This window comes from Podarcis pityusensis, assembly GCF_964106645.2.
Source record: "Podarcis pityusensis genome assembly, chromosome: 1".
In the NCBI taxonomy this organism is placed as follows: Eukaryota; Metazoa; Chordata; class Lepidosauria; order Squamata; family Lacertidae; genus Podarcis; species Podarcis pityusensis.
Window position 1 is genome coordinate 34,137,585 of NC_138028.1, and position 22,649 is coordinate 34,160,233.

The 22,649-nt window shown below is 44.9% G+C and overlaps 1 protein-coding gene across 1 annotated transcript; it reads left to right on the forward strand.

Moving 5' to 3' along the window:
• Positions 1 to 218: 218 nt before the first annotated feature.
• Positions 219 to 4,918, forward strand: NFKBIA (NFKB inhibitor alpha). Its single transcript, XM_081002695.1, has 6 exons — positions 219 to 585; positions 1,841 to 1,949; positions 2,639 to 2,849; positions 3,162 to 3,250; positions 3,368 to 3,628; positions 4,307 to 4,918. The coding sequence occupies exons 1-6, from the start codon at positions 311 to 313 to the stop codon at positions 4,352 to 4,354; spliced, it is 993 nt and encodes a 330-aa protein (XP_080858821.1). The 5' UTR covers positions 219 to 310; the 3' UTR covers positions 4,355 to 4,918.
• The last annotated feature ends 17,731 nt before the right edge of the window (positions 4,919 to 22,649 follow it).

The following is a 22,649-nucleotide window of genomic DNA, read 5'->3' on the forward strand; positions in this document are numbered from 1 at the left end:
TCACAGAAAGCCATCCAAAAAACTTTCCCTTCTGTGGAAAAAGCAAAAAATTTCCAGCGAGTGACTAGGGAAGGGAATTCCTCGGCCACAGCCTTTGCTGCCACAGCAGCAGCAGCTTCCAGACAGGACTGAACTAGTTGGCCCGACTCGGCCGGGAAATTCCCGAGCGCGCAAGCTCCGCCCCGGCGCAGAAATCCCCTCCGCCGAGGCTGTATAGGCAAGCGCCGCCGCCGCCGCCCGTCAGCTTCTCGCCACGACTTCGCAAGGCAACTGCACACTTCGGGACCCGCGGCTCGTTCTCGCCCAGGCCATGTTTTTCAGCCCCGGCTCCCTGGATTACCCTATGGATATAACGATGGACAACCACCCCCGGGACGCGCTGAAGAAGGACAGGCAGCTCAGCCTGGTCCAGGACGACCGCCACGACAGCGGCTTGGACTCCATGAAGGAGGAGGAGTACGAGAAGCTCGTCAGCGAGCTGAGAGACATTCGCATCGAGCCGGCGGAAGCCTCCGCGGGGCTCCAGAGCGGCCCCGGCCAGGGCGCGCAGGCTTGGAAACTGCAAGTGACCGAAGACGGAGACACGTAAGTCTTGGAGGACTTTGCAAATTCGGGGAAGGGGATCGGAACTTCGACCTCCGTGGGCCGTTTTGCCTCGCGTTCCCTCGGAAGTTAGCAAAGTGGTGATCTTAATGCTTTTCCTTGGAAATAGATCTGGTTGGAATTGATGGGGCTTATTTCCAAGCAAATGTGGTTAAGAGCCTGGTGGCCTCTGTTCCCTAGCTGTGAAGGAAACTCTCTAGAAAATGTAGCACGGGACTATCGCGAAGAAGGAAATGTGGCGGGTGGGGGCAGCTGGGCACTGCAAGGGAGACCGCGATCCTTTTGATTTGTTTTCCCCCTTGAAAGGCGACAAATTTGCTATTTAAATTTAAACGCCTCTTTAGTTTTTAAAGGAGGTTTGAGAGCTAAGGTTAGCATGGCGGCATGCATGCAAAAGACCCGAGGATGCACGCAGTGCGCGGTTGAATTTCAGCTTGCTTGAAGCCCCGGGAATTACGCATTTGCAGGGGCGAAAAAGACCCTGCAGGAAATTCGCTAGCTCTTTTAAAGCGGGGCCCTTCATAATAGTTCTGAGTTACTGACCCAGCAGAGTAGAACAATCAGTAGAGCGAGCCAAACGCATTTAAACCCCCCCCCCCCAAGAATGTAGATTCTTAGTGCTCGTGTTTGACTCCATCCGCATTTGTGTTTATTGCACAGGCTGCCTTGCAGGGGGGAGCGAGGAGCCTACTATGTAGATCTTTAATAATAGAACGCGGGGTGTGCGGGGGGAGGTCCTTTGATGTCGCTCGCGTTCTGCTGGTTACATAAAAGCCCGGGGATTTTTGCAAGTCTGGGTTTTCCCCTCCCCGCCCGCTCCGCCTTGTGCCTGGGCCGGCTGCCAGCGGATAGGGGCCGGGACGGGGTGTTCTCACAAGCTGCGAGGGGGCGGGGCTTGAAGGAGGCGCCGGGCGGGGCGCACGGGAGGGGGGAAGCGCTCTGGAAAGTCCCTGGCGCCTTGCCCGGAACACTCAGCTCACAACAACTCCGCGGAAAACACCAGGTAGCGAGAGCACGCGGCTTCGAAAACCCCAGGCTTTCGAAATCGCCTCTCTTGCCGCTGAGGCTGATGTTCTTCCTCCATCATGACTCGGATCCTGGGCACGTTGCCGATGACGAGCAAGAGCAAAAGAGCTGATTAGCAAGAGGTGGCTGGGAATTTTTTGTGTGTGTGTGTCCTTTGTTTTTTTCTTAAGTACTCACCATCGGGTTTTTCCCACCGTTTTCCTCTTTGCAGATTTCTCCATCTGGCAATTATACATGAAGAAAAGGCCTTGAGTTTGGAAATCATTCGCCAGGCAGGACGAGACAAAGCCTTCCTGAATACCCAAAATAACCTCAACCAGGTACTTACCCGGCAGGGTTTTCTTTCCTCTCTTGCAGGGATCAAACATGGTGCCCTAGGGGACTTGGAAGCTCTCCAAAAGAAACATTTTTTGGTGGGAGGAAAAGATAAATTTAGGAAAAAATTCAAGGGGTTTAAGTAACTTATAAAATTGTCACCTTTTAGCATAATGATCCCCATCAATAACCTTGGCTCATTGATGGGGTTGAGCTCCCAAGAAAATGGGAGTGAATTTGTGGCCTTCCATATGTTGCTGGCCTACAACTACTGTCAACCCTGATTCTTGGCTATGCTGGCTGGGGCTGATGGGAGTTGAAGTTCAACAACAACTGGAGAGCCACAAGCTCCCTCTGCCTTATTTAGGGCAAGTATTTCAGGCTACAAGGAGCTTTAAATCAGCAATTTGTGGAAGTGACTTTTCATGGTTGGCTCCGAAGTATAGTAAAATTGGACCACCAACACAACAGTGATTGTTCTCTCAGAAGTGTATCGCATGACAAAAAGCAAAACATTGAGAAACTTTTCAAAGGATTTATGGAAAGTGGTTGATCCTGAAAAAACATACTTTCCTCAAGAAGTGGGTTCAGGAGTGATGACTAAGAAGATTGTTTTGTGTACTATAATGGCTAGTCTAGGAGATTTTTCTTTTTTCTGGTTAACTATAATGCTTTCTCAATTTCCAATTTGCAGACTCCACTTCACTTGGCAGTGATAACAGACCAGCCAGAAATCGCAGAGACTCTTCTGAAAGCTGGATGTGACGCAGAGATCAGAGATTTCCGAGGAAACACCCCGCTGCATATCGTTTGCGAACAAGGCTCTCTCAGAGGTGTCGGTGTCCTCACACAGTACTGCCAGAAACAACAAATCGACTCTATCCTACAGTCGTCCAATTACAATGGTAAGCACACATTCTGAGTCTGAGCTGCCAGCTCACTGGGTACTCCAGCCCTTGGCACTGTGCTACATTGCCTTGTGATTCAGAGAGTTCTTTCCAGCTCTTTCTGTATAGCAAGTGTCAGCCAAGGAAGGGAGGGGAGGGTGTTCCTTGTTCTTGCTTCGTAGTCACCTACTGGAATCAAATAATCAAGCTTCTTTGATCAGAGTAGGCCATCTTTAAATGGCTATAGTGTATATGATTTGAAAATTATAGCCAAGTGTTGGAATGACTTGTATGACATGAAATTTAATCTCCTCCATTTCTGTTTCATAGGACACACGTGTCTCCATCTGGCAGCTATTCAAGGTTACCTGGCCATAGTAGAACGCCTCTTGTCCTTGGGAGCAGATGTCAATGCTCAGGTAAGATACCTGCCATTTTCAAACAAGCAAGCCTCATCCCAGCAATTTGAGAATGAACATCTTAGCATGTGCCCAGCCTAACTGAACGCACCCTTTTCTTTTCTTTTCAATAAACAGGAGCCTTGCAACGGCAGGACTGCCTTGCATTTGGCTGTCGATCTACAGAATCAAGAACTGGTGTCGCTCCTGTTGAAACACGGAGCGGATGTAAACAAAGTAACCTACCAGGGCTACTCTCCATACCAGCTCACATGGGGAAGAAACAACTCCTTCATACAGGAGCAGCTGAGGCAGTTTACGACGTTGGACCTGCAGATGCTACCAGAAAGTGAAGACGAAGAGAGCTGTGAATCAGAGTCAGAGTTCACAGAGGATGAAGTGAGTGGCCATTCTCCATTCTATGCAAGAGAGAGAGAGATTTCTACCATAATTTGCACATTTCCCATTAAGGTTGTTAGGAAGCAGTTGTAAACAACAAGGGTCCTTGGACTAGGTTTTGCTTGCCTTTGACACCCTGAAGGTATAAGCCTGGTAACAGAGTTATTACCAGTCACCCATCGGTGTAAGCACTGAATGCTCAAAGGTATAGAAAATGCACTGATTAGATTCATTTGAATCTAGCAAATCATTGCAGTGACTTCACACAAGGAGGAAAACTGTCTTTAAGGGAGCATTTGACATGTTATGATTAGGGCATCTTTCAATAAATTTTCAAAAGTGGATGTAAAATTACAGTAAGGTTATTTCAAAGGAAGCACATTTGCACATAGATTTTCTGGTGGTACTATTTGCAACCTACCATTTGTTATCTCTACTTCCCTCTAATATTATAAGCATCATATTAGTCCAGATTTTTGTCTGTTAAAAGTTTTTAGAAGGGCAGGCTTTAGTGTTAGTTATCAGGTGCTATTTTCCTCATGTGAGTGCAGCTAAATCTAATGGAACACTTCCTTGGGATAATGGGAAATGGCCCTGTATTCCCCTTAGAGAATTACTTCATGCTCTTTCTTAAAGCCTTCCATTAAGCCTGATCTGCTTTTTCTTCACCTCGTCTAGCTCCTGTATGACGACTGCATCATTGGCGGACGACATGTGCCTTGCTAAAGTGGGAGCGTTGCACGAAGCAGAGGCGAGCAAAATGTGAACAATTACTGAACACACAGCACAGTACAGAGCATGTTGTTAGAACAGCAGGTGCTGCCTGCAGTTCAATGCACAGTTCGGGCAGGAATGAACTTTGGTTGTCAGACACCAGAAGAAGCCTGGGCTCATTTGCACCAGAGAGTAGATTGTACAAATAAACGAACAGAGTGAGAACTTGGACAGTTCACCTACGTATTCACTGCATGCTCTACAAGGGGGCTGGCCCAAGTCACCATCTGTTGTGTCCTTTTGGAAGACATTCCATATATTTCTGACTGACTGATAACAGTCCATCCCAAAGACTGAGCTGAGGTGCCCTTTGTGCTGGACGGCAGGCAGAGCGATTGCAACCCAAAGAATGTCCTCTTCTCCATCCACAGGAAAGGGTAGCAATTTAACGTTCAGGCTGTATATTGCAAGCCCTATGCTTTGCAATATACATATTGTGTGTAAATATTGTATATTTTGTGAATAGCTTTTTTGGTACTTGTGTATATTTATTAAAAAATCAAATCAAATGATAAATGCACTGAATTGATGAAACTCTTAGCCCTGCTGAAGAATTGCTCATCCGCTTTCTCCTTTCTGATGCCCAGTTAGGTAAAATCAAGCATCTCAGGCAATTGGTTCGTTCTTGCACACATTCACATTAAAGAAAGCCACTAGTGTCCTGTATTAGTAACCCAGGGCAGGGGGTGGAGAGGGACGAATAGGGATATATTTGCACCCACGTGCTGTTTACTCATTTTCATATTGGAGCCAGGTCAGTTCAAAACCCATTTCTGATCACATCAGTCAATTGTCAGCGTTCCTTTGAAAATAAAGCCTCCGTTATCCTTCATGGTATGTCAGGTGCCATAAGGCTCTTCTTTGCCGTCCCCTTGGTTTCCGTGGAGAAATTAAAGCATGTATTTAACTCCCTCCAACTAAAATCTCTGGGATTTGTCAAGGCCCAACTCATACCAGCTTGTGCCACAAATAAAAGCCATTATCCTTGCCCATTATCCAATCAGATATGTATCCACCGGTCAAGTGTGTCCACCACAGGTATTCCTGGACCCTTCCACAGGGTCTTTCGAGAACTCCCAATTTGAAGCTACCCCTCATGCCTCAGGTTTGTCAGGTGGAGGTTTGCCCCATGCCATTGGTGTATTGCTCACAGTTATTACCTGACCTGGCTTTACTAGGTTATCTTCACTACCATATTGCTGCTTTTATATGGCCAGCATATAAAGGAGCGGATGGTCAAGAAGGCGGCTTCTGCATGTGATGTAGAAGGATGTGAGGGGCAAGTGGGGCTCGTCAACCTGGGAAGGTAGCCCATTCAGGAGAAGGAAAACTGATCCTGAAACTCCACTGCCTTGCAGGGTACCTTCAGGAGAAGAAAAAGCTAAGGAGTAAACCCTTCAGAAATTCAGAGTGGAGTCCCTAAGATGGTTGGATGGCTCCTTGTACGCCTCCTTCTGGCAACTCCTGCAGCCAAGCTGGTCCCAAACATACTGCTCTCCTTTCCTTTGGACCACATCAGCGAGGCTGAGAGGGGGTTATTGTAGTCTGGGCAGCCCAGGACCTCTATACACATTGCCCAGCTTTGAGTACTAGAGAGGTCACTTTGGTGTTGCTGACACAGTGTTTTGACTTCCACCCCTGAGGTTCACTCAGCTGTCTCAAGACAGACAACATATGTCAACAACATAATGGCTTTACAAATATTGGTGTCCAAACTTCCTTAAACCTAGCTCTTTCACCAGGCTGCCTTAATACATCGAAGACGGGCAAGCAAGCTGATTTTAAGCAATTATATCTTCAGTTTTCACTGGAGCATTGTGGGATTTCCTTGTTGACCCCAGTGGGTTTAATAGCGCATCCTGTGGTTTGCAGTAGCAGAAGCTTCACATGGTAAACACATAAGCCACAGGTCTCTTCCTCTAGTCCAGTCTCATTTTATCAATGCAGTTTTATAAGACATGGATGGGGAATCTGTGACCCTCCAGCTGTTGCTGGACTCCCAACTCCCATCATTCCTGACAATCGACCATATGGGTTGGAGTTGATGGGAGTTGGAATCCCAACAGCTGGAGGGCCATGGGTTCCCCAGCCCTCTTGCAAGAGAAGATGTCGGCCAGGATTGCAGGCTGGATCCATTCCCATTATCTCCCTGAGGCAGTGTTGAATTTGTATAATTTGGGTTCTTGGTAGGCTGTTAACAGTTTCAATAAATGCCCCTGAACTTTAGCCTCAATTGCTTTGCATGAGGAACACTGAATCAGGAGATTTAGCTCCGTTCTGCTTTGCATTGGAACTCTAGCTGCATGGAAATGATTAAAGTCAAGTGTCATTCTGAGTCAGGGTTATTCCCATTCCTCTCTTTCTATGATCAAAGGTCATGCCTTGAAACTTCCTGGTGGAAGAAGAAAATGTATGCTTGGTTATCCATAATTCAGCCTGCAGTTAAATAACTGAATTCGACTTTAAAAGAAGAAACCAAAATTCTGCAGCTTTTCATTTGAAATAGCACGCTGTGTATCCGTTGTATAATTTAACTCATTTTGCAGAAACTTTCTGAAATTGAATCACTCGTTTTGAATTGGGTATTTGATGATTACTATTATTTTAAACAAAGTATTTGGTAGTTATTGCTGTGGCAAAAAGGAAGTAGGGATAAGGAGGGGCAATATAGATCAGAAAACATTACTACACATGGAGAGGAAAGGACCGGTATATGAACAGCTCATTTACTGACCAATGGACCCTGTTTTATTTAAGAAATATTAAAAGAGCATGATAGTTTTCAAATACAAAAATATATTGATTCCCCCAAATCAAAACCAGGAACTTACAATGAAGCTTATCCACCCCAGCTCACTGCCCAAGCCATTGGATCATCTGTCGCAGGGGTGCCTAAACTTTTTTCAAAGAGGACCAGATTTGATGAATTGAGCTTTTTTTAAAGGATTTTACCCGAGGACATATACTGCCACAGGGGCCGGATTAAATCGACCGGCGGGCCGGATTAGGTCCCCCAAATGGACTTTGGACACACCTGATCTATCGCATTACCAATGTACCTCTTCCACAGACAATACCTGCATGATTTCAAATGTATGTAGCCCTAAGGATTAAAAAAAACCATTGTTTTGTAAAAGTAGGGTCAAAGTTCGCAGAAATTCAAATTTAGTCCAAGAGACAAATTATTTATTGCCCGTATTAATAACTGCTTAAAACTATTTGTTAAAAATGCCCCAATTCTAGAAAGTTATTTATAGAAATACTTGGAATTTGGCTATTATTTCAGAAGCTCTGCATGAGCAATACTATGTCAGAAATACTGCACATAAAATACATGAAATCTGACCCATCTTTACATTTGCTGTTTCAGGGGAATTTTTGTCTTGCTCATAATTTTTTTTGGAAAACAGCTGTTCGGAAAGATAGAAAACCTGGATTTGGAAGCACATATTTTCTGAGAGTTTTATTTTCCCTAAGCTCCTCCTTGACCACTTCTGCTTAGCAGCTTTGCACATGGATATGTTGACTCTGCTCCTACCTGCAGGACCGTTCTCAGAACATTGTAGATGTAGAGGATTTCTGCTTGATTCCATGAAATTGTTGCAATTTTTTCTGTGGAGGGGGTGGGGGTGGTTAGGCTCCCTTCTAATTTCTGTATCCAGCATGAATGTTATTGCTGAAATAGCCAGGCCAGCCTGGCAATGGCCCGCTAAGTATGAGTCATCAAGCTAACAAAGGGAGTGGCTCTGTGCTAGAAGACAAATGGGTGGGCCTCCCTCCCTCAATTGTCTATCAGTTAGAAAGACAAAAGGTCAGAGTGGAGAGGTGAGTGATAAGAACTAGAAGTCAAAGGCTGGAGAGAGAGCCAGGCCTGATTTCTTATGGAATCCAAAGCTGTGCCTATGGGAGAAACAAGAACCTCCATTGTCGGGTTGTATGCAAACAAACCATTTATCATACAGACACACAGTCTCTGCTGTGCCTCCTTCCTGAAGGAAACACGAACCCTGAGTAAGTGCCTGGAATCCAAGTGGTGCAAGATTTCAGGGGTTCCAGTTACTTACCCAGGGTTCACGTTTCCTTCTGGAATTAGAAGGGAGTCCAGGCATTCAGCCATTTATGTTATGGGTCCTTTCAGGATTCCACTGTGTTTCCTTCTATATGAAACCACTGGGTGAGGTCATTCGAGGGCTTGTAGTTAAGAGTCAATAGTATGCTTATGACAACTAGTCAGTTTTTTCTTTGTCATCTGGGTCAGGTGAGGCTTACAGGTGCTGCACCCTGGATTTGATAATATGCTGGATGAAGGCTCATAAACAGAAGAGGAATCTTGGCAAGACAAAGGCATTGTGGATGGAGAGATAGTTCTAGCTGAAGGGAAATGATATTCCAGGCTGTTTTAGACATGGTCACACACCTTCTGAAAGGGCTGGTCTAAAAACCACATGTATGTCACCTGGGGTCCCACGATGGAAAACAAGGCAGGATATAAATGCAAGAAAATACATACACAAATATAAATTCCTGAGTGGGACTAGTCTGGCCACAGTAATTACTATAATGGATTACTAAAGTGTATTATATATGGGGCTGCCCTTGAAGATGACTTGGAAGATTTATTATTGCATAATTTGGTTGCCAGAATTTTAACGGGTGAAGCCCAGGCTTGTTCACAAACTTAAAATATGTGCACCAGTTGCCTATTCATTTCTTGATGCAAGGTTTTGGTCTTTATCTATAAGCCCAAATGGCTTGGGATCCAAATATGCAAAGGTGCCCTTCTGCTATGCCCGTCTGCCTGTGTACGGTGTAATATGAAGATGTGGGAAAGGGCTACAGCTCAGTGGTACAGCATCTGCTTGCATGCAGAAGGTACTAAATTCAGCCCCAGCATCTCCAGGTAGGACAGGGATCCTGCAATCCTGGAAAGCATTTTCCAGCCAGTGCAGTTGATACTACTGTGATGGATGGACCAATGGCCTGACAGCTTCCTGTTTTTAAATGCCCTCTTCCAAGCGCTTTCCCTGTCAGAGGCACATGAGTGCAAGAGGTCTTCTTCTTCTTTGGCAATCACTCATAGCCGAGTAAAACCTTCCATGAAAATGGTCTTGGTGAGTCCATAAGTGACTGTGGAAGCCAATTCTGGATCCACATGTCCTTTCACAGCGGGGACATAGTTTCCGGGTGGGAGTAGATCATGGTGAGGGTTTGCCAAGAGGGTTTGCCTCTTAGCATGCTTCTCCCTTTTGTCCTAAGTTTGAGCGTCTTCAAAGTCCATGACACCTTTGGTAAAGGCTGTTCTCCAGTTGGAGTGCTCACAAGCTAAAAGGTAAAGGTAAAGGGACCCCTGACTGTTAGATCCAGTCGCGAACAACTCTGAGGTTGCGGCGCTCATCCCAATTGTTGGTGTTTATACTACATTTTTTAAGATTTGCCTTGAAAGAGTCTCTAAACCTCTTTTGTTGACCACCAGCATTACACTTTCCATTTTTAAGTTTGGAATAGAGTAGTTGCTTTGGAAGACGATAACCAGGCATCTGAACAACATGAACAGTCCAACAAGTTGATGTTGAATAATCATTGCTTCAACACTGGTGATCTTTGCTTCTTCCAGCATTAGTTTGACTGTCTTCCCAGAGGATATATAATTTTTTTCGGAGACACCGTTGATGGAATCTTTCGAGGAGATGGAGATGGTGTTTATAAGTGGTCCATGTTTCAGAAGCATACAGTAAGGTTGGTAGTACAATAGCTTTGTCAACAAGCATTTTGGTTTGCCTGAGAGTGTCCCGGTCCTGAAATACTCTGGCGCTTCAATCGGGAGAAAGTTGCACTCACAGAGGCGATGCTGCATTTCAGCATCATTGTCAGCCTTGTGGAAAGATAACTGCCCAGGTAGGAAAAGTGATTGACACTTTCCAATGTTACACCACTGAGTTGGATTTGTGGTACAGCAGAGGGGTTGTTTTGTGCTTGTTAGTGCAGCACTTTGGTTTTTTGGATGTTGAGCGATAGGCCAAGCTTTTCATAAGCTTCTGAGAAGATATTTTGGATGGTTTGGAGGTCATCCTCTGAGTGTGCACACACTACATTGTCATCAGCATACAGAAGCACTATGACAGAAGCTATGGTAACCTTACTCTTTGCTTTCAGTCGACTCAGATTAAAGAGCTTTCTATCTGTTCAGTATATGATTTCTACCCCAGTGTGGAGTTTCCCTTCAACAATGTGTAGGATCATGGCAATGAAAATAAATAGAATTGGGGCGATAACACAACCCTGTTTAACACCCAATCTTGCTGTGAATGATTCACTTTGAGACCCATTGTTATCTGTGATGGTTGCTGTCATATTATCATGGAGGAGCTGAAGGATGTTAACAAATTTATCTGGGCAGCCGATTTTTAGGACAGTCCACAGGGCATTGCAATTTACAGTGTCAAAGGCCTTAGTCAGGTCAATAAATACAGATCAATACAGAGGTTGGTTTTGCTCTCTGCATTTTTCTTGAAGCTGTTGAGCGGTGAAAATCATGTCCATTGTCCCCCTAGAAGATCAAAAACCATTTTGTGATTCAGGAAGGGTTACCTTGGATATAGTTAGGAGACGGTTTGCTAAGATCCTTACAATAATTTTGCTGGCCACAGCAAAGATGCCTTGATAGTTTCCACAATCAGTTCTATCACCTTTTTTAAAAAAAAAGGGTAATAATTTTCGCATCCCTAAAGTGTTCTGGGATATCCTCTCCCAATTTTTTCTGATGAGCTTGTCAAGTTGTTGTGTAAGTTCAATTCCGCCCACTTTGAGGACTTCAGCAGATAGCCCATCAGGTCCACTGGCTTCGTTGTTTTTCATTTGGTTAATAGCTGTATATAACTCTCCCAGATTTGAAGATACTGCAAGCTCATATCTAATTTGTTTTTGTGGAATTTGTGAGAGGACCTCAGCAGCTATGGAGGAGTTGCAAGAGGTACCCCTGACACCAGGGGGGTAGTTGGAAAGGCTCAGGGCCCAAGCCCTTAGTTATTCTGTGCTGAGCCCCAGGTTCCTGTACCTTCCCCCTCCTTTTAAACTTAAAAAAGGCTTTAAAAAAGTATCTTGCAGTGGTGGTAGCTAATGTGGCACCTTCCATCCATGGTTGGACTACAACACCCATCACCCTCAGCCAACGTGAACAATGACAGGGCACACGATCCTGTAATAGGGCATACTGCAAAATGCATTGCAGCTGAGACCTCTGTCAGGGCCAGGCACCCATCTAAATCTGCCCAGAGGCACTCTATGTATCCATGCAAATTTCTCCCATGAGTCCTGTAAGTACCTAGCAACGGCCCCCACCTGCTGCCTACTTCAGGAGCTTTTGTTTATTTAGCCAGGCAATTTACATTTGTACAATTCCTCAGACTGCTTTGAAATTTTCATGTGCGGACATTTATTCTACTTGTCAGGGTTCGTGTTTTATTGCACTGCGTTAGGTTTTCTATGCAAATGTGCCTTTCATCAGCTTCAGGTGATAAGCCAGCTTTGCCCATACCTGGATAGAAAGAGCTTAGAGTTACACACACTCCAGTCGTCACAATGCTCTGGTGCATTGTGTTGCATGTGGGGCTGCCCTTAAAAATGGCCTGGAAACTGCAGTTTGTTCAAAACAAGGCCATAACAACTGGGCATTTTAGGCTAGGGCTTTACCAGCTGTATCAATCTCCAGTTCTTTTCTGAGCACAATTTAAAGTGCTGGCCTTAACCTATAAAGCCCTTACCTGAAAGATGGCTTCTTCCCACATACGCCAGCTGGAATAGGGTTGCCTTATTTCATACAGTGAAAATCTGGATAGTTGTTGAGCTTCTTTTCATTCTTCCCAAAGTTGTTGAGCTTTTTTTAAACAAAATTGCAAACAAGCCGTTTTTGAGCTACAGTGGTACCTAAGGTTAAGAACTTAATTCTTTCTGGAGGTCCGTTCTTAACCTGAAACTGTTCTTAACCTGAAGCACCACTTTAGCTAATGGGGCCTCCCGCTGCCACCCTGCCGCCGCCGCACGATTTCTGTTTTCATCCTGAAGCAAAGTTCTTAACCCAAGGTACTATTTCTGGGTTAGCGGAGTCTGCAACCTGAAGCGTCTGTAACCTGAAGCATCTGTAACCCAAGGTACCACTGTATTTTTATGTATGGCCTGCCGTACATCAGGCTCCATTCTCCTCACAGAGCTAGAGTGGTTTAATGATTGGTCCCTCTTCCCAAGGAATTCTGGGAATTGGTGAGGGGCAGCCTCTGCCGTTACTAAAGGACTTCCCAGCACACCAGCACTAAAAGCTGAAACTCATGTGGGTGACATCACTCTCTGTTCTAAGAAAGCAAGGCCTGTCATCTGAACGTTAACAAGCAGTGACGTGAGGGGGAAACCTCCTGTAGCTGCAGGAAACTGGAAAATGAGCAGCATCGGGATCACAAGACGATGTCTGCTCATAAGCTGCTGGCGCAACTCTAAAAAAGTTTTTATCTTTACTGGAACAGGAATTCGGTTTTGAAAACAAAATGCTGCTGTATGGAGTGTTCCTGTTCAGGAATATCCACTTCATTCTCCTTCCCACTGAATTCCCATTCCTATCTCCCCCCTCATCAGTATTTCATGGTCACTGAGCATGCTCAGTCCCCATTAAGCTGTTCTGGAGTCCCTACCCCCATCCCCAACAATGAAGTTATTTTTCTTTTTTTTCTTTTTTTAATGTCATAACATTTTTATTGTAATGAAAGATTAGTTTTCATCCACATTAACAGTCTGTAGGCTTTTGAAAGTGGTAACTGGCACATATGTGACCAGTGTACAGTGGTACCTCGGGTTCCAGACGCTTCAGGTTACAGATGCTTCAGGTTACAGACTCCACTAACCCAGAAATAGTACCTCGGGTTAAGAACTTTGCTTCACGATGAGAACAGAAATTGTGCTCCGGCGGTGCAGCGGCAGTGGGAGGCCCCATTAGCTAAAGTGGTACCTCAGGTTAAGAACAGTTTCAGGTTAAGAACAGACCTCCAGAGCGAATTAAGTTCTTAACCTGAGGTACCACTGTATACTGTTTATTAGGCGAATCCTCATCTTCATTGCGTTTTCTGGATAAACACACACGGATACGGTAAGGAACATTCCTTACTCCTTTTGGCAAGCCTTGTTCAAGCGGGTGTCAATGCGTAAATCAGGAGTCCACATCTCCTTCATTGCAAATTTACGGATCTCCTTGAGAGCATGAGGAGCCTGCTTCTTGAAGCCCATACCGTGGATCCGTTTGCGAATGTTTATAGTATATTCCCAAGTAACCACCTCATTGATGGCTGATCGTCCTTTCTTCTTTTCTCCACCTTTTTTTGCAGGAGCCATCCTGCTCAGGACCAGACCAGAAAACATGAAGTTATTTTTCTAAAGCTGTTATGTACTTACACAAACCTTTTCCCAAGCCTGCTGATCTCTACTGGTGGTGTGTATGTGTGTGTTGTACCATTTTGCCTATAAAAGTAATTGCCCTCAGCACATGAACATCAGAAGCAGAGGGAATAGCTCAGCTGGTTAAGAGAGTGTGGTGCTGATAATGCAAAGTTGCAGGTTTGATCCCTGTACGGGGCAGCTGCATATTCCTGCATTGCAGAGGGTTGGACTAGATGATCCTCAGGGTCCCTTCCAACTCTATGATTCTATGATTGATTGTGTCCCAGGGACACACAGTCCTGTCAAATCCTCTCTTCCCCACCTCGCTCCCAGCGCTGAGGAGGAGAAAACGGTGCTACCATTTCTAGGGAAACAAAACCAAGAGAGGAAGCGGCAGAACAGTCCTTTCACACTTGCAACCTGGCGAATGAATGATTTATACTTAGTGTGACTGGAGTGAGCCAGAAAGTACCCAGGCATGGAAAGTTAAACAGGAACTAGGCAGGTGGGGGTGGGGGGAGGGACAGCTGTGCCTTAGGAAGCAGGGGGTTCCCCTCTGTCTTTCTGCTCAGAGTCCAAACTGTGAGAGCAAATCCTGTGAAAATGCGTCGAGAGCTTAATTTGAGACAGGGTGTGATGCTGCTCTGTTGAAAACGCCTTTGCACCCAATGAGGCACGAAGACCTGAGACTGGGAAAGAGGAGAATTGGAATCCTACCCCACGTATAATCTTCCTTGGACCCTGTGAATTCCATTTTGAATGCAAAACTTCAGCTTGCACAAGGTCCCCGTCTGTCCTTTCCACCAACTGCAAGTAGCAGTGATCTCACACAAGGAAGGGGGGAGGGACAGGAAGCTGCCATTTGTAGAGTGAGACCATTGGCCTATGTAGTTTCATATTGTCTACTCTGGCTGGCAGCAGCTCTCCAGGGTTTTAGGGCACAGGGTATTTCCAGGCCTAGCTGTGGATGCTGGAGATTGAAATGTTCTCCCCCTCTCCCGCCCTATACATTTGAGAAATTGTGATAAGCTTCTGTTGCTTTCCTCTTAGTCCAGAGAATCTCAGAAAGACCTCCAGAACACTCACATAATATCACCTCTGGACCTTTTCCCACTTAAGCATTAACCAATGTAAACTGCTTGGCTTATTATTATTATTATTATTATTATTATTATTTATATACCGCCCTATACCCAGTCCTTTTAAAATAGTTATAGATGCAGGTCTGAATTCAAACACCAGCAGCATCTGGAGTTGAATCAGAAAAATCCCCTTTTTAATTTGTTGATTTATAAGCCTGCAGTTCACATATCTCTATGGATGGCACCTTTTAAAATCGGACTTTCCAGTGAATAATGGGATGAAGGCAAGGGTTTTCCCCACTCAGCCACAGTGAACATTCTTCCTCCCTGCTTCGCAGATTAGATGGATCAACTTCGATTGCCACACAGTCCATGAACTTGCTTGCTAGTAAGAAACGCTTTTCCTTTTCGTTTCCCTATGGTCCATGACGTATAATTTACCCAGTGAACTAAAGCTTGTACTGCTACACTAGGAAACCTTGACTGTTTTTATCATTTCATTTGCAATGTAAAGCAGAGCATTTAAACAAGCATCTGATTAGGAGGCCAGCAGGACCCAGCCCTGTCATGCGGCAGGGAGCTATAGCAATCTGCTTCAGGTGGCACGAGGGGGGTGGGGGGGCATAGACAAAGGCAGAAAGGGTGCATTTGGCTACTGGGCTGGAGTTTCTCTACACCTGCCCTAGAGTGCAGGAGCAGCCCAAGCTGTTTGAAATATGGCAACCCTAGGTAAGCGCAACTTCCTCCTATGCTATGTTGTCTTTCTGGCTCTTTTCCCAATACTTCAGGCAGGTTCTATGCCTTTTCTTTCTTTTCAAAGTGTCCCAGTGTACGTTTATTCAAACAATTATACATTCACACACACATCCCTAAAAAAAAAAAAAAAAAAACAATTTTAAAATGGGGAGTAAAGCAGCTTTTTGGTGGAGCACATTTTCACCTTCTCTGACTTATCGGAGGTTTAGGCTTCCCGGAGATTTTCAGGCCTGTCTTCTCCACCCACTGCTACTTTTAGAGGACAGTACAGTACCCACATTTCCATCTGTCATACAGACACCCTTAAGTTTCCAAACAGCTATCTGATCTCTCCCACTGAAAGTCATCTGTTGCACATTCATCCAGTTTAGCACTTAGCCCCCTACTCTGAAGCGCATGCACATCAGTTCTGAACCCAGCTGCTTGGTGGGCTGGGGCAGTGCAACAGAGATGGTTAGGGAGGTGCACAAGGATAGTGTGTGTGTGTGTGTGTGTGTGTGTGTGTGAATGCCTCTTCATTCCATGGATGCCAGCCACGTCCCTTTGTCATGTGACTCTTGACCGTTCATCCACTGGCAGGTGTGGCTCAAGAGAGCAAAAATGTTTCTCACCCTTTGAAGTATCAGTATTGTAGAGGTTTGAATGTTGCTTACCGGAAACCAGCGTTCAACACCTGAGATGGGACAAGGATAGAAGCTCCAAGTTCTGTATTAATAATAAATAATAATAATAAATTTTATTTATATCCCGCCCTCCCCAGCCGAAGCCGGGCTCAGGGCGGCTAACAACAATAAAACAGTATAAAAGTACAGCATAAACAACACTCTAAAATCATTCATTATAAAATTAATTAATTCAAGCCACTGGCAACCATTGGGCCAGAGCTCTGCGAAGATTGCCGAGGGAGGGAGTCAGGCTGTGCCCTGGCCAAAGGCCTGGTGGAACAGCTCTGTCTTGCAGGCCCTGCGGAAAGATGTCAAGTCCCGCAGGGCCCTGGTCTCTTGTGACAGAGTGTTCCACCAGATCGGAGCCACAGCCGAAAAAGCCCTGGCTCTAGTTGAGGCCAGCCTAACTTCTCTGTGGCCTGGGACCTTCAAGATGTTTTTATTTGAAGACCATAAGTTTCTCTGTGGGGCATACCAGGAGAGGCGGTCCCGTAGGTACGAGGGTCCTAGGCCGTATAGGGCTTTAAAGGTTAAAACCAGCACCTTAAACCTGATCCTGTACTCCACCGGGAGCCAGTGCAGCTGGTATAGCACCGGGTGAATGTGATCTCGCAGCGAAGACCTCGTAAGGAGTCTCGCTGCAGCATTCTGCACCCGCTGGAGTTTCTGGGTCAGTCTTAAGGGCAGCCCCACGTAGAGCGAGTTACAATAATCCAGTCTGGAGGTGACCGTCGCGTGGATCACAGTGGCTAGGTCAGGGCGAGAGAGGTAAGGAGCCAACTGCTTAGCTTGGCGGAGATGGAAAAATGCCGCCTTTGTTATAGCTGCAATCTGCGCCTCCATGGAAAGGGAGGTGTCGAAGATTACACCCAAACTCTTAACGGACGGTGCTGGCACTAATTGCGCCCCTGCAAGAGATGGGAGTTGCCCCCACAATCCCATATCGCCCCGTCCCAGCCACAGGACCTCTGTCTTCGAAGGATTTAGCTTCAACCGGCTCCCACGTAACCATCCAGCCACAGCTTCCAAACATCTGGTCAGTGTGTCTGGGGCTGAGTCAGGATGGCCATCCATCAACAGATAGAGTTGGGTGTCATCGGCATACCATGTAATCTTTCTTCCACGACCAGAAGGACCATTCTATAGAAGACCATGCTTGTGAACACTCTCACAATAACATATTGGGAGTATACATCACAAATATATGCATCTTTGTAAACATTGTTTGGCTGGAGAACTGCATCACAAAATTCACATAAGTGCAGATTTTGAAGGGCAGCTGTTTTTCAGTTTTCATATTATTTCAGAAAGTGTGAATTTAATAAGATTTAGCTTTGAATGTGAACTGAATCAAATTTCTGCGTCATCCTGAATATTTCCCTCGTCCCTAGTGGGGACTACCAGAGTGCTGTTGACTCACTTGGTTGGGAAGAAGTGGTCCTTGTCTGTTGCATCAGCTAAGCCAAACAAAGGGAGAATAGTACTAATTTCAGACAAAAACAAACAAACAGAAGAACCTTAAAAGATGTTGGAGAAAACCCCTAAGTTTCTGCATTCTCCTGTATGCCCTTGTTGTACTGTAACTATTACATATCTGATTCCCACGCCCCAGGGAGCCTGCAGAACAAAAGGGTTTAAATTTTCCAAATCGGTTTGAGAGGAAGCGGGGGATGAGACTCAGCCTTCTCTGTTCTGCACCAAAAGGCTGATCAGCAGGATTTTAGTCTTTATTGACTGCTTGCACCTCTCCAATTACACATGCTCAGCTATTGCCGCCTCCTCTGTTGCTTTTCAACACCCACATCTGCCTTTTCTCTCATAACGTTCATTTTGCTTTCGCACTAAAATGCCTTTTTAAAAAAGCAAATGTTCCAAGTTTTTGTTTGGCATTGTTATGGTTCTGTGACTGATACGCTGAATATCAATTCTTTCCCATTTGCTGGGGAATAGAGAGCTATGTTTAGTATATACAGTCAGTGCAATCCTATAGATATCTAATCAGAAGTAAATACCATTGAGTCTTGAGAGGAGCTTGCTCCCAGGTAAGTGTCTATGGGATTGCACCCTGAGGGCACTTCCAGATGCTCACTATTTTCAGATGCAAACTGTGCAACTAAAGTGATCTGGAGCTTCTTGTTCAGCAAAGGATAAGGCCAGTGGCAGGAACACACAATGGCAAGAGCAGACCTTACAAGTGCCCCTATTTTCCAGGGACATCCCTGATTTAGAGAAGTTGTCCTGGTTTCTGATTTGATCCCAGAATTTCCCACTTTTCCTTAGGATGTCCCTATTTTCATTGGAGAAATGTTGAAGAGTATGGTGTTATCCAGCCCCCGAGCCATCTGAAGGCAATCCTGTATAGGGAAGTTTTTTTAATGTTTAATATTTTATTATGTTATGTTGGAAGCTACCCAGAGTGGCTGGGGCAACCTAGTAAGATGAGACGTCCCTATTTTCATCAAAAAAATGTTGGATGGTATGCAAGAGTGCACTAATATTTGCTTGATGCAACACTGTCTAACTTCACCACAACAAACCAGTCAGAATAAATAGTGGATGTCATCTTAACTTCCTTGCAAACTTTGTGCACACAAATTAAAATGAATCTCAATAAACAGATTATCTGGAAACAGACTCAGTGTATGGTCACATTAGCGGCTTCCAATGTAGAAAGGCCACCCCAGTCCTGTGCAGACACATTGCATTAGAAGCTACATTTGCACAGAGTTGTTCACATCAGAGAGGGAGTGGGGATATTGTCACCTGACACTCTTGAACTTTCCCCCCTCTCCCTTGCAACTCCTGCTCATTAAACTGTGTCATCTATGCTTGTACACTCATCTGTGCCAACACTATAGGTGTTAGGGATGCTCAAATTAGTGCTTACTCTGCATCCAGTGTTCTAACCTGATTGAAACTGGTTTTAGAAAAACATGCATCAAACGACAATATTTGTCGAGAAACTATAGGACTGATACGGATTGTGGCTCACATCATATGAAAGTGTCTTCACAAATTAGCAGTGGAAGAGCACTGGATCCAGGGTAAACTGTCATATGAACATACCCTAAGGTAAAACAGCAAGGACAGGTCCACTTCCATTTGATTGCAGAAGAACAGTGCCTCCTTAGCCCCAGTATTGAAGTGAATTAACAGTGCCTAGGAAGATCAGTGTTCTTGAGTTTATTTCATGTCACAATCTCACAAACAACAGTATGGTTGGCAACGAGAATTTTCTTTTCTTTTTGCCAGCAATAACATCCTGGAGATAACAATCTTTGAATCTTGTTGATGTATAGAAGTCCTTGCTCTTGATTCAAACTGATGTAATTCATTACTTTTCCGTTTCATTTATATTCATTATTGCAAGTTCAGGCATAATCACAGAATTTGTATAGAGAGAGGTACAAGATCTTCTTTTCACATCCCCACCCATGGGAGAATTTACTTTTAATTGCAATCAGGTGTATTTCATTGCACCACATTTTAGTTAGTTTCCAAAGTACACAGTAAATGTATAGTTGGCTCCCAAAGATAGGAACTGCTCCATAGTCACAGAGATATCTGGTCTACTATGTCAAGTTCTGGGTCAAGTCCTTCATTTTAAGGACATTGACAGGCTGGAGTGTGACCTCGTACTTCCACTGGTAACATGCTGTTTTGTGGGCTGCTAGCAGGGCCAGGTGCAACATTATGTCTATTCTTTGTTTAATTTTTAACTTGATGTTTTGTGCAGGTCTGGTATATCAGAAAACTTGTATCTCAAAAAACAAAAAAGGCCACACACAGGTAAACAAATACCTGAGTGCATGCCCACAACAGACCTCACTTTTCCCAGAAATTGAGTTTGGGGGCTACAGGTGGAACATGGCAAGACACACTCAGATTTTTCTTTTTTCAAAAAAATAGCACACAGATTTAAGCAAGTCTGATATATCGAAAAATATGTATTTTAAAAATGGGGGGGGGGTTGGCCCTGCACGCAGGTAAAGATGCCCACATGCCCACAATGGACCTCACGTTTTTGGAACTCAGAGAGGATGGGGAAGGGCTAAGCGAGGGGAAGGGGGAATAATACACAATACTTCCCATCAAGCACGACCCAGTAGAGTGGATGGAAAACATTGAGACAAGAGTTCAATTGAAAGCTCCCCTGTGTGGGTGAACATGCACAAAACTGCACATGTGTGCAAGAACACCCTGATGTTTACACAGCCATAGTCCTATGAGGAGCTGTTGAAAGAGCTGGATGGCTGCATTCAAGTATCTGAAGGGTGTTTATCTGAAGGGCTATAATGCAGAGCAGGCAGATTCTCTGTTGCTACAGAGGGTGGGACCATAACCTATGGGTAGAAACTTCAGGGAAGCAGGTTTCAGCTAAGCACTAGGAAAAACCCAGTGGTAAGAGCTGTTCAGCAGTGGAATAAATAGCCTTGAGAAGTGGTAGGTTCTAATTTCCTGAAGATGTTTAAGCAGGATCTGGTCAGCCATCTGCATAGCATGCTGTTAGTTGCATCCTGCAGATTGTAGAGAGCAGGGAGTTGCATCCTGCAGATTGCACCAAGCAGGGAGTTGTTGAGCTAGATAAACTCCAAAGCCTCTTTTCCAGCTCTTAGGGTTTTATCTAAAGTAGTGCTAAGCAATGTGTCCTATCAGGACAAGGATTCCCACGTGTGCAACAGGACTTTCCCCTCCTCATCCTCCTTCCCCCCCACACATGCCACCCTAAATCTGTTCTAGGGGTTCCCCTAGGCCTCCAGAGCAGATTTGGGAAAGGTGTGAGAAGGAGGGGAAGTTGCATTGCACAAGCAGAAATCCTTGTGCCGGTGGGGCACTTTAGATAGTGCTCTAAACGTCTCTGGTTCTGTGATCTTTTACGGGCGCAGCTTCAACTGGTGGGGGAGGTTATGTGCCCTTGCAAATTCTGCAGCAGCACTCTGGCAGATATGACTCGGCTGGAATCTGCATAGTAAAGAGTTTTGTATGACTACTCAAACAGAAATTAGTCGGCCATCATATCTACCTTTGTATCTTAGTAATTTTCCTTTCTGTATCAAGCTCGTAGGAAAGAAAGTCTCCCCGCTAAAGGTTAAAGTTATTTGAAATGGCACAAGCCTCCCCAGTTGGCCTTCTTATGCACAGGGTTGGTGGGTAAATTGCTTAGTGTAAAAAGGAAGTGACAATGTCTGGTTTCCTTTTGAAGACAAGCAGGATGTGACTGGAGAAGGAAGTGCTCCTGGCAGCTTTGCAGCTGGCTGAACTTGAAAAAGCAACTGTGGGGTCACTCCTTAGAAGCAGCTGTCTAGGAAAGGGTGGACAATGTGTTTGCTCGCTAACCTCTTGATTCAGTCCCTCCACCCATAGCTGTCAACTTACAGATTTGAAAATAAGGGACCAGCAGCCTCGAAAATAAGGGATCAGCAGCCAAAATAAGGGATCAACAATTACTATGATAAAATACAAATTTTGTTGCGTGCAAATGGCTTTAGATACCTATTAGGTCCATAAATTACCATATAGCATATATTCAACAACAAAAAAAACAGCAACAAATTGTTGTTGACAAAGGACAGCTGGATATAGAAAGGGCCCCATTACCTTCAGTAGCTTATTTAAGGGACATCATCAATTAGGGACAGCAGCGGGACATGGCGCTGGGATAAGGGACTGTCCCGCCAAATAAGGGACGCTTGACAGCTATGCCCCCACCGTTTAAAAAAGATAAAAGAGAAGAGCTTATTTGTATGTTAAACAAGTATGCCTTGCAACAAAATGTGACAGCGTGTGGAGCACTACAGCTCAGGTTTCCAGCTAGCCGAGTTTCCAAGCCCCTTTCCAGGATATTCCATTCAATTTTCCCTCCCTGCCTAGATTCATGTTCTCCCCTCCCACTTCTCTGATGGCCAGCCAGAATTGTGTGTCCTCTGAGCATGCCTGCTCTCCTCGTTCAGCTGTTTCGGGGTTCCCCTCCCTTCAAGGTTTTTCCCCTAAAGGTCTTATTATTATTATTTGTACTTCTGTAAACCTTGGGGTTTTCCCAAGTCTGTCAACACCCCCCTCTCTTGTTTATGGAGGATGTAATTTTGGCTATATAAGGATATACACTGTGACAACGAGTACTGTGTGGGTATACAGTATATACTCAGTATATACTGCTCTACTTGTGATCTTCCAAACTGAATGAAACCTTCCAGCCCCCTCAGTTTTTCATTGCCAGGCAGGCAGTAAAAAAAAAAAGTTGATTAAGCCCATAGTGGGTCACTGTTTAGAGGGTAGATGAGCTGCATTCTGCTTGATAGGTCCTGTGTTGTGTTGTACAGATACAGG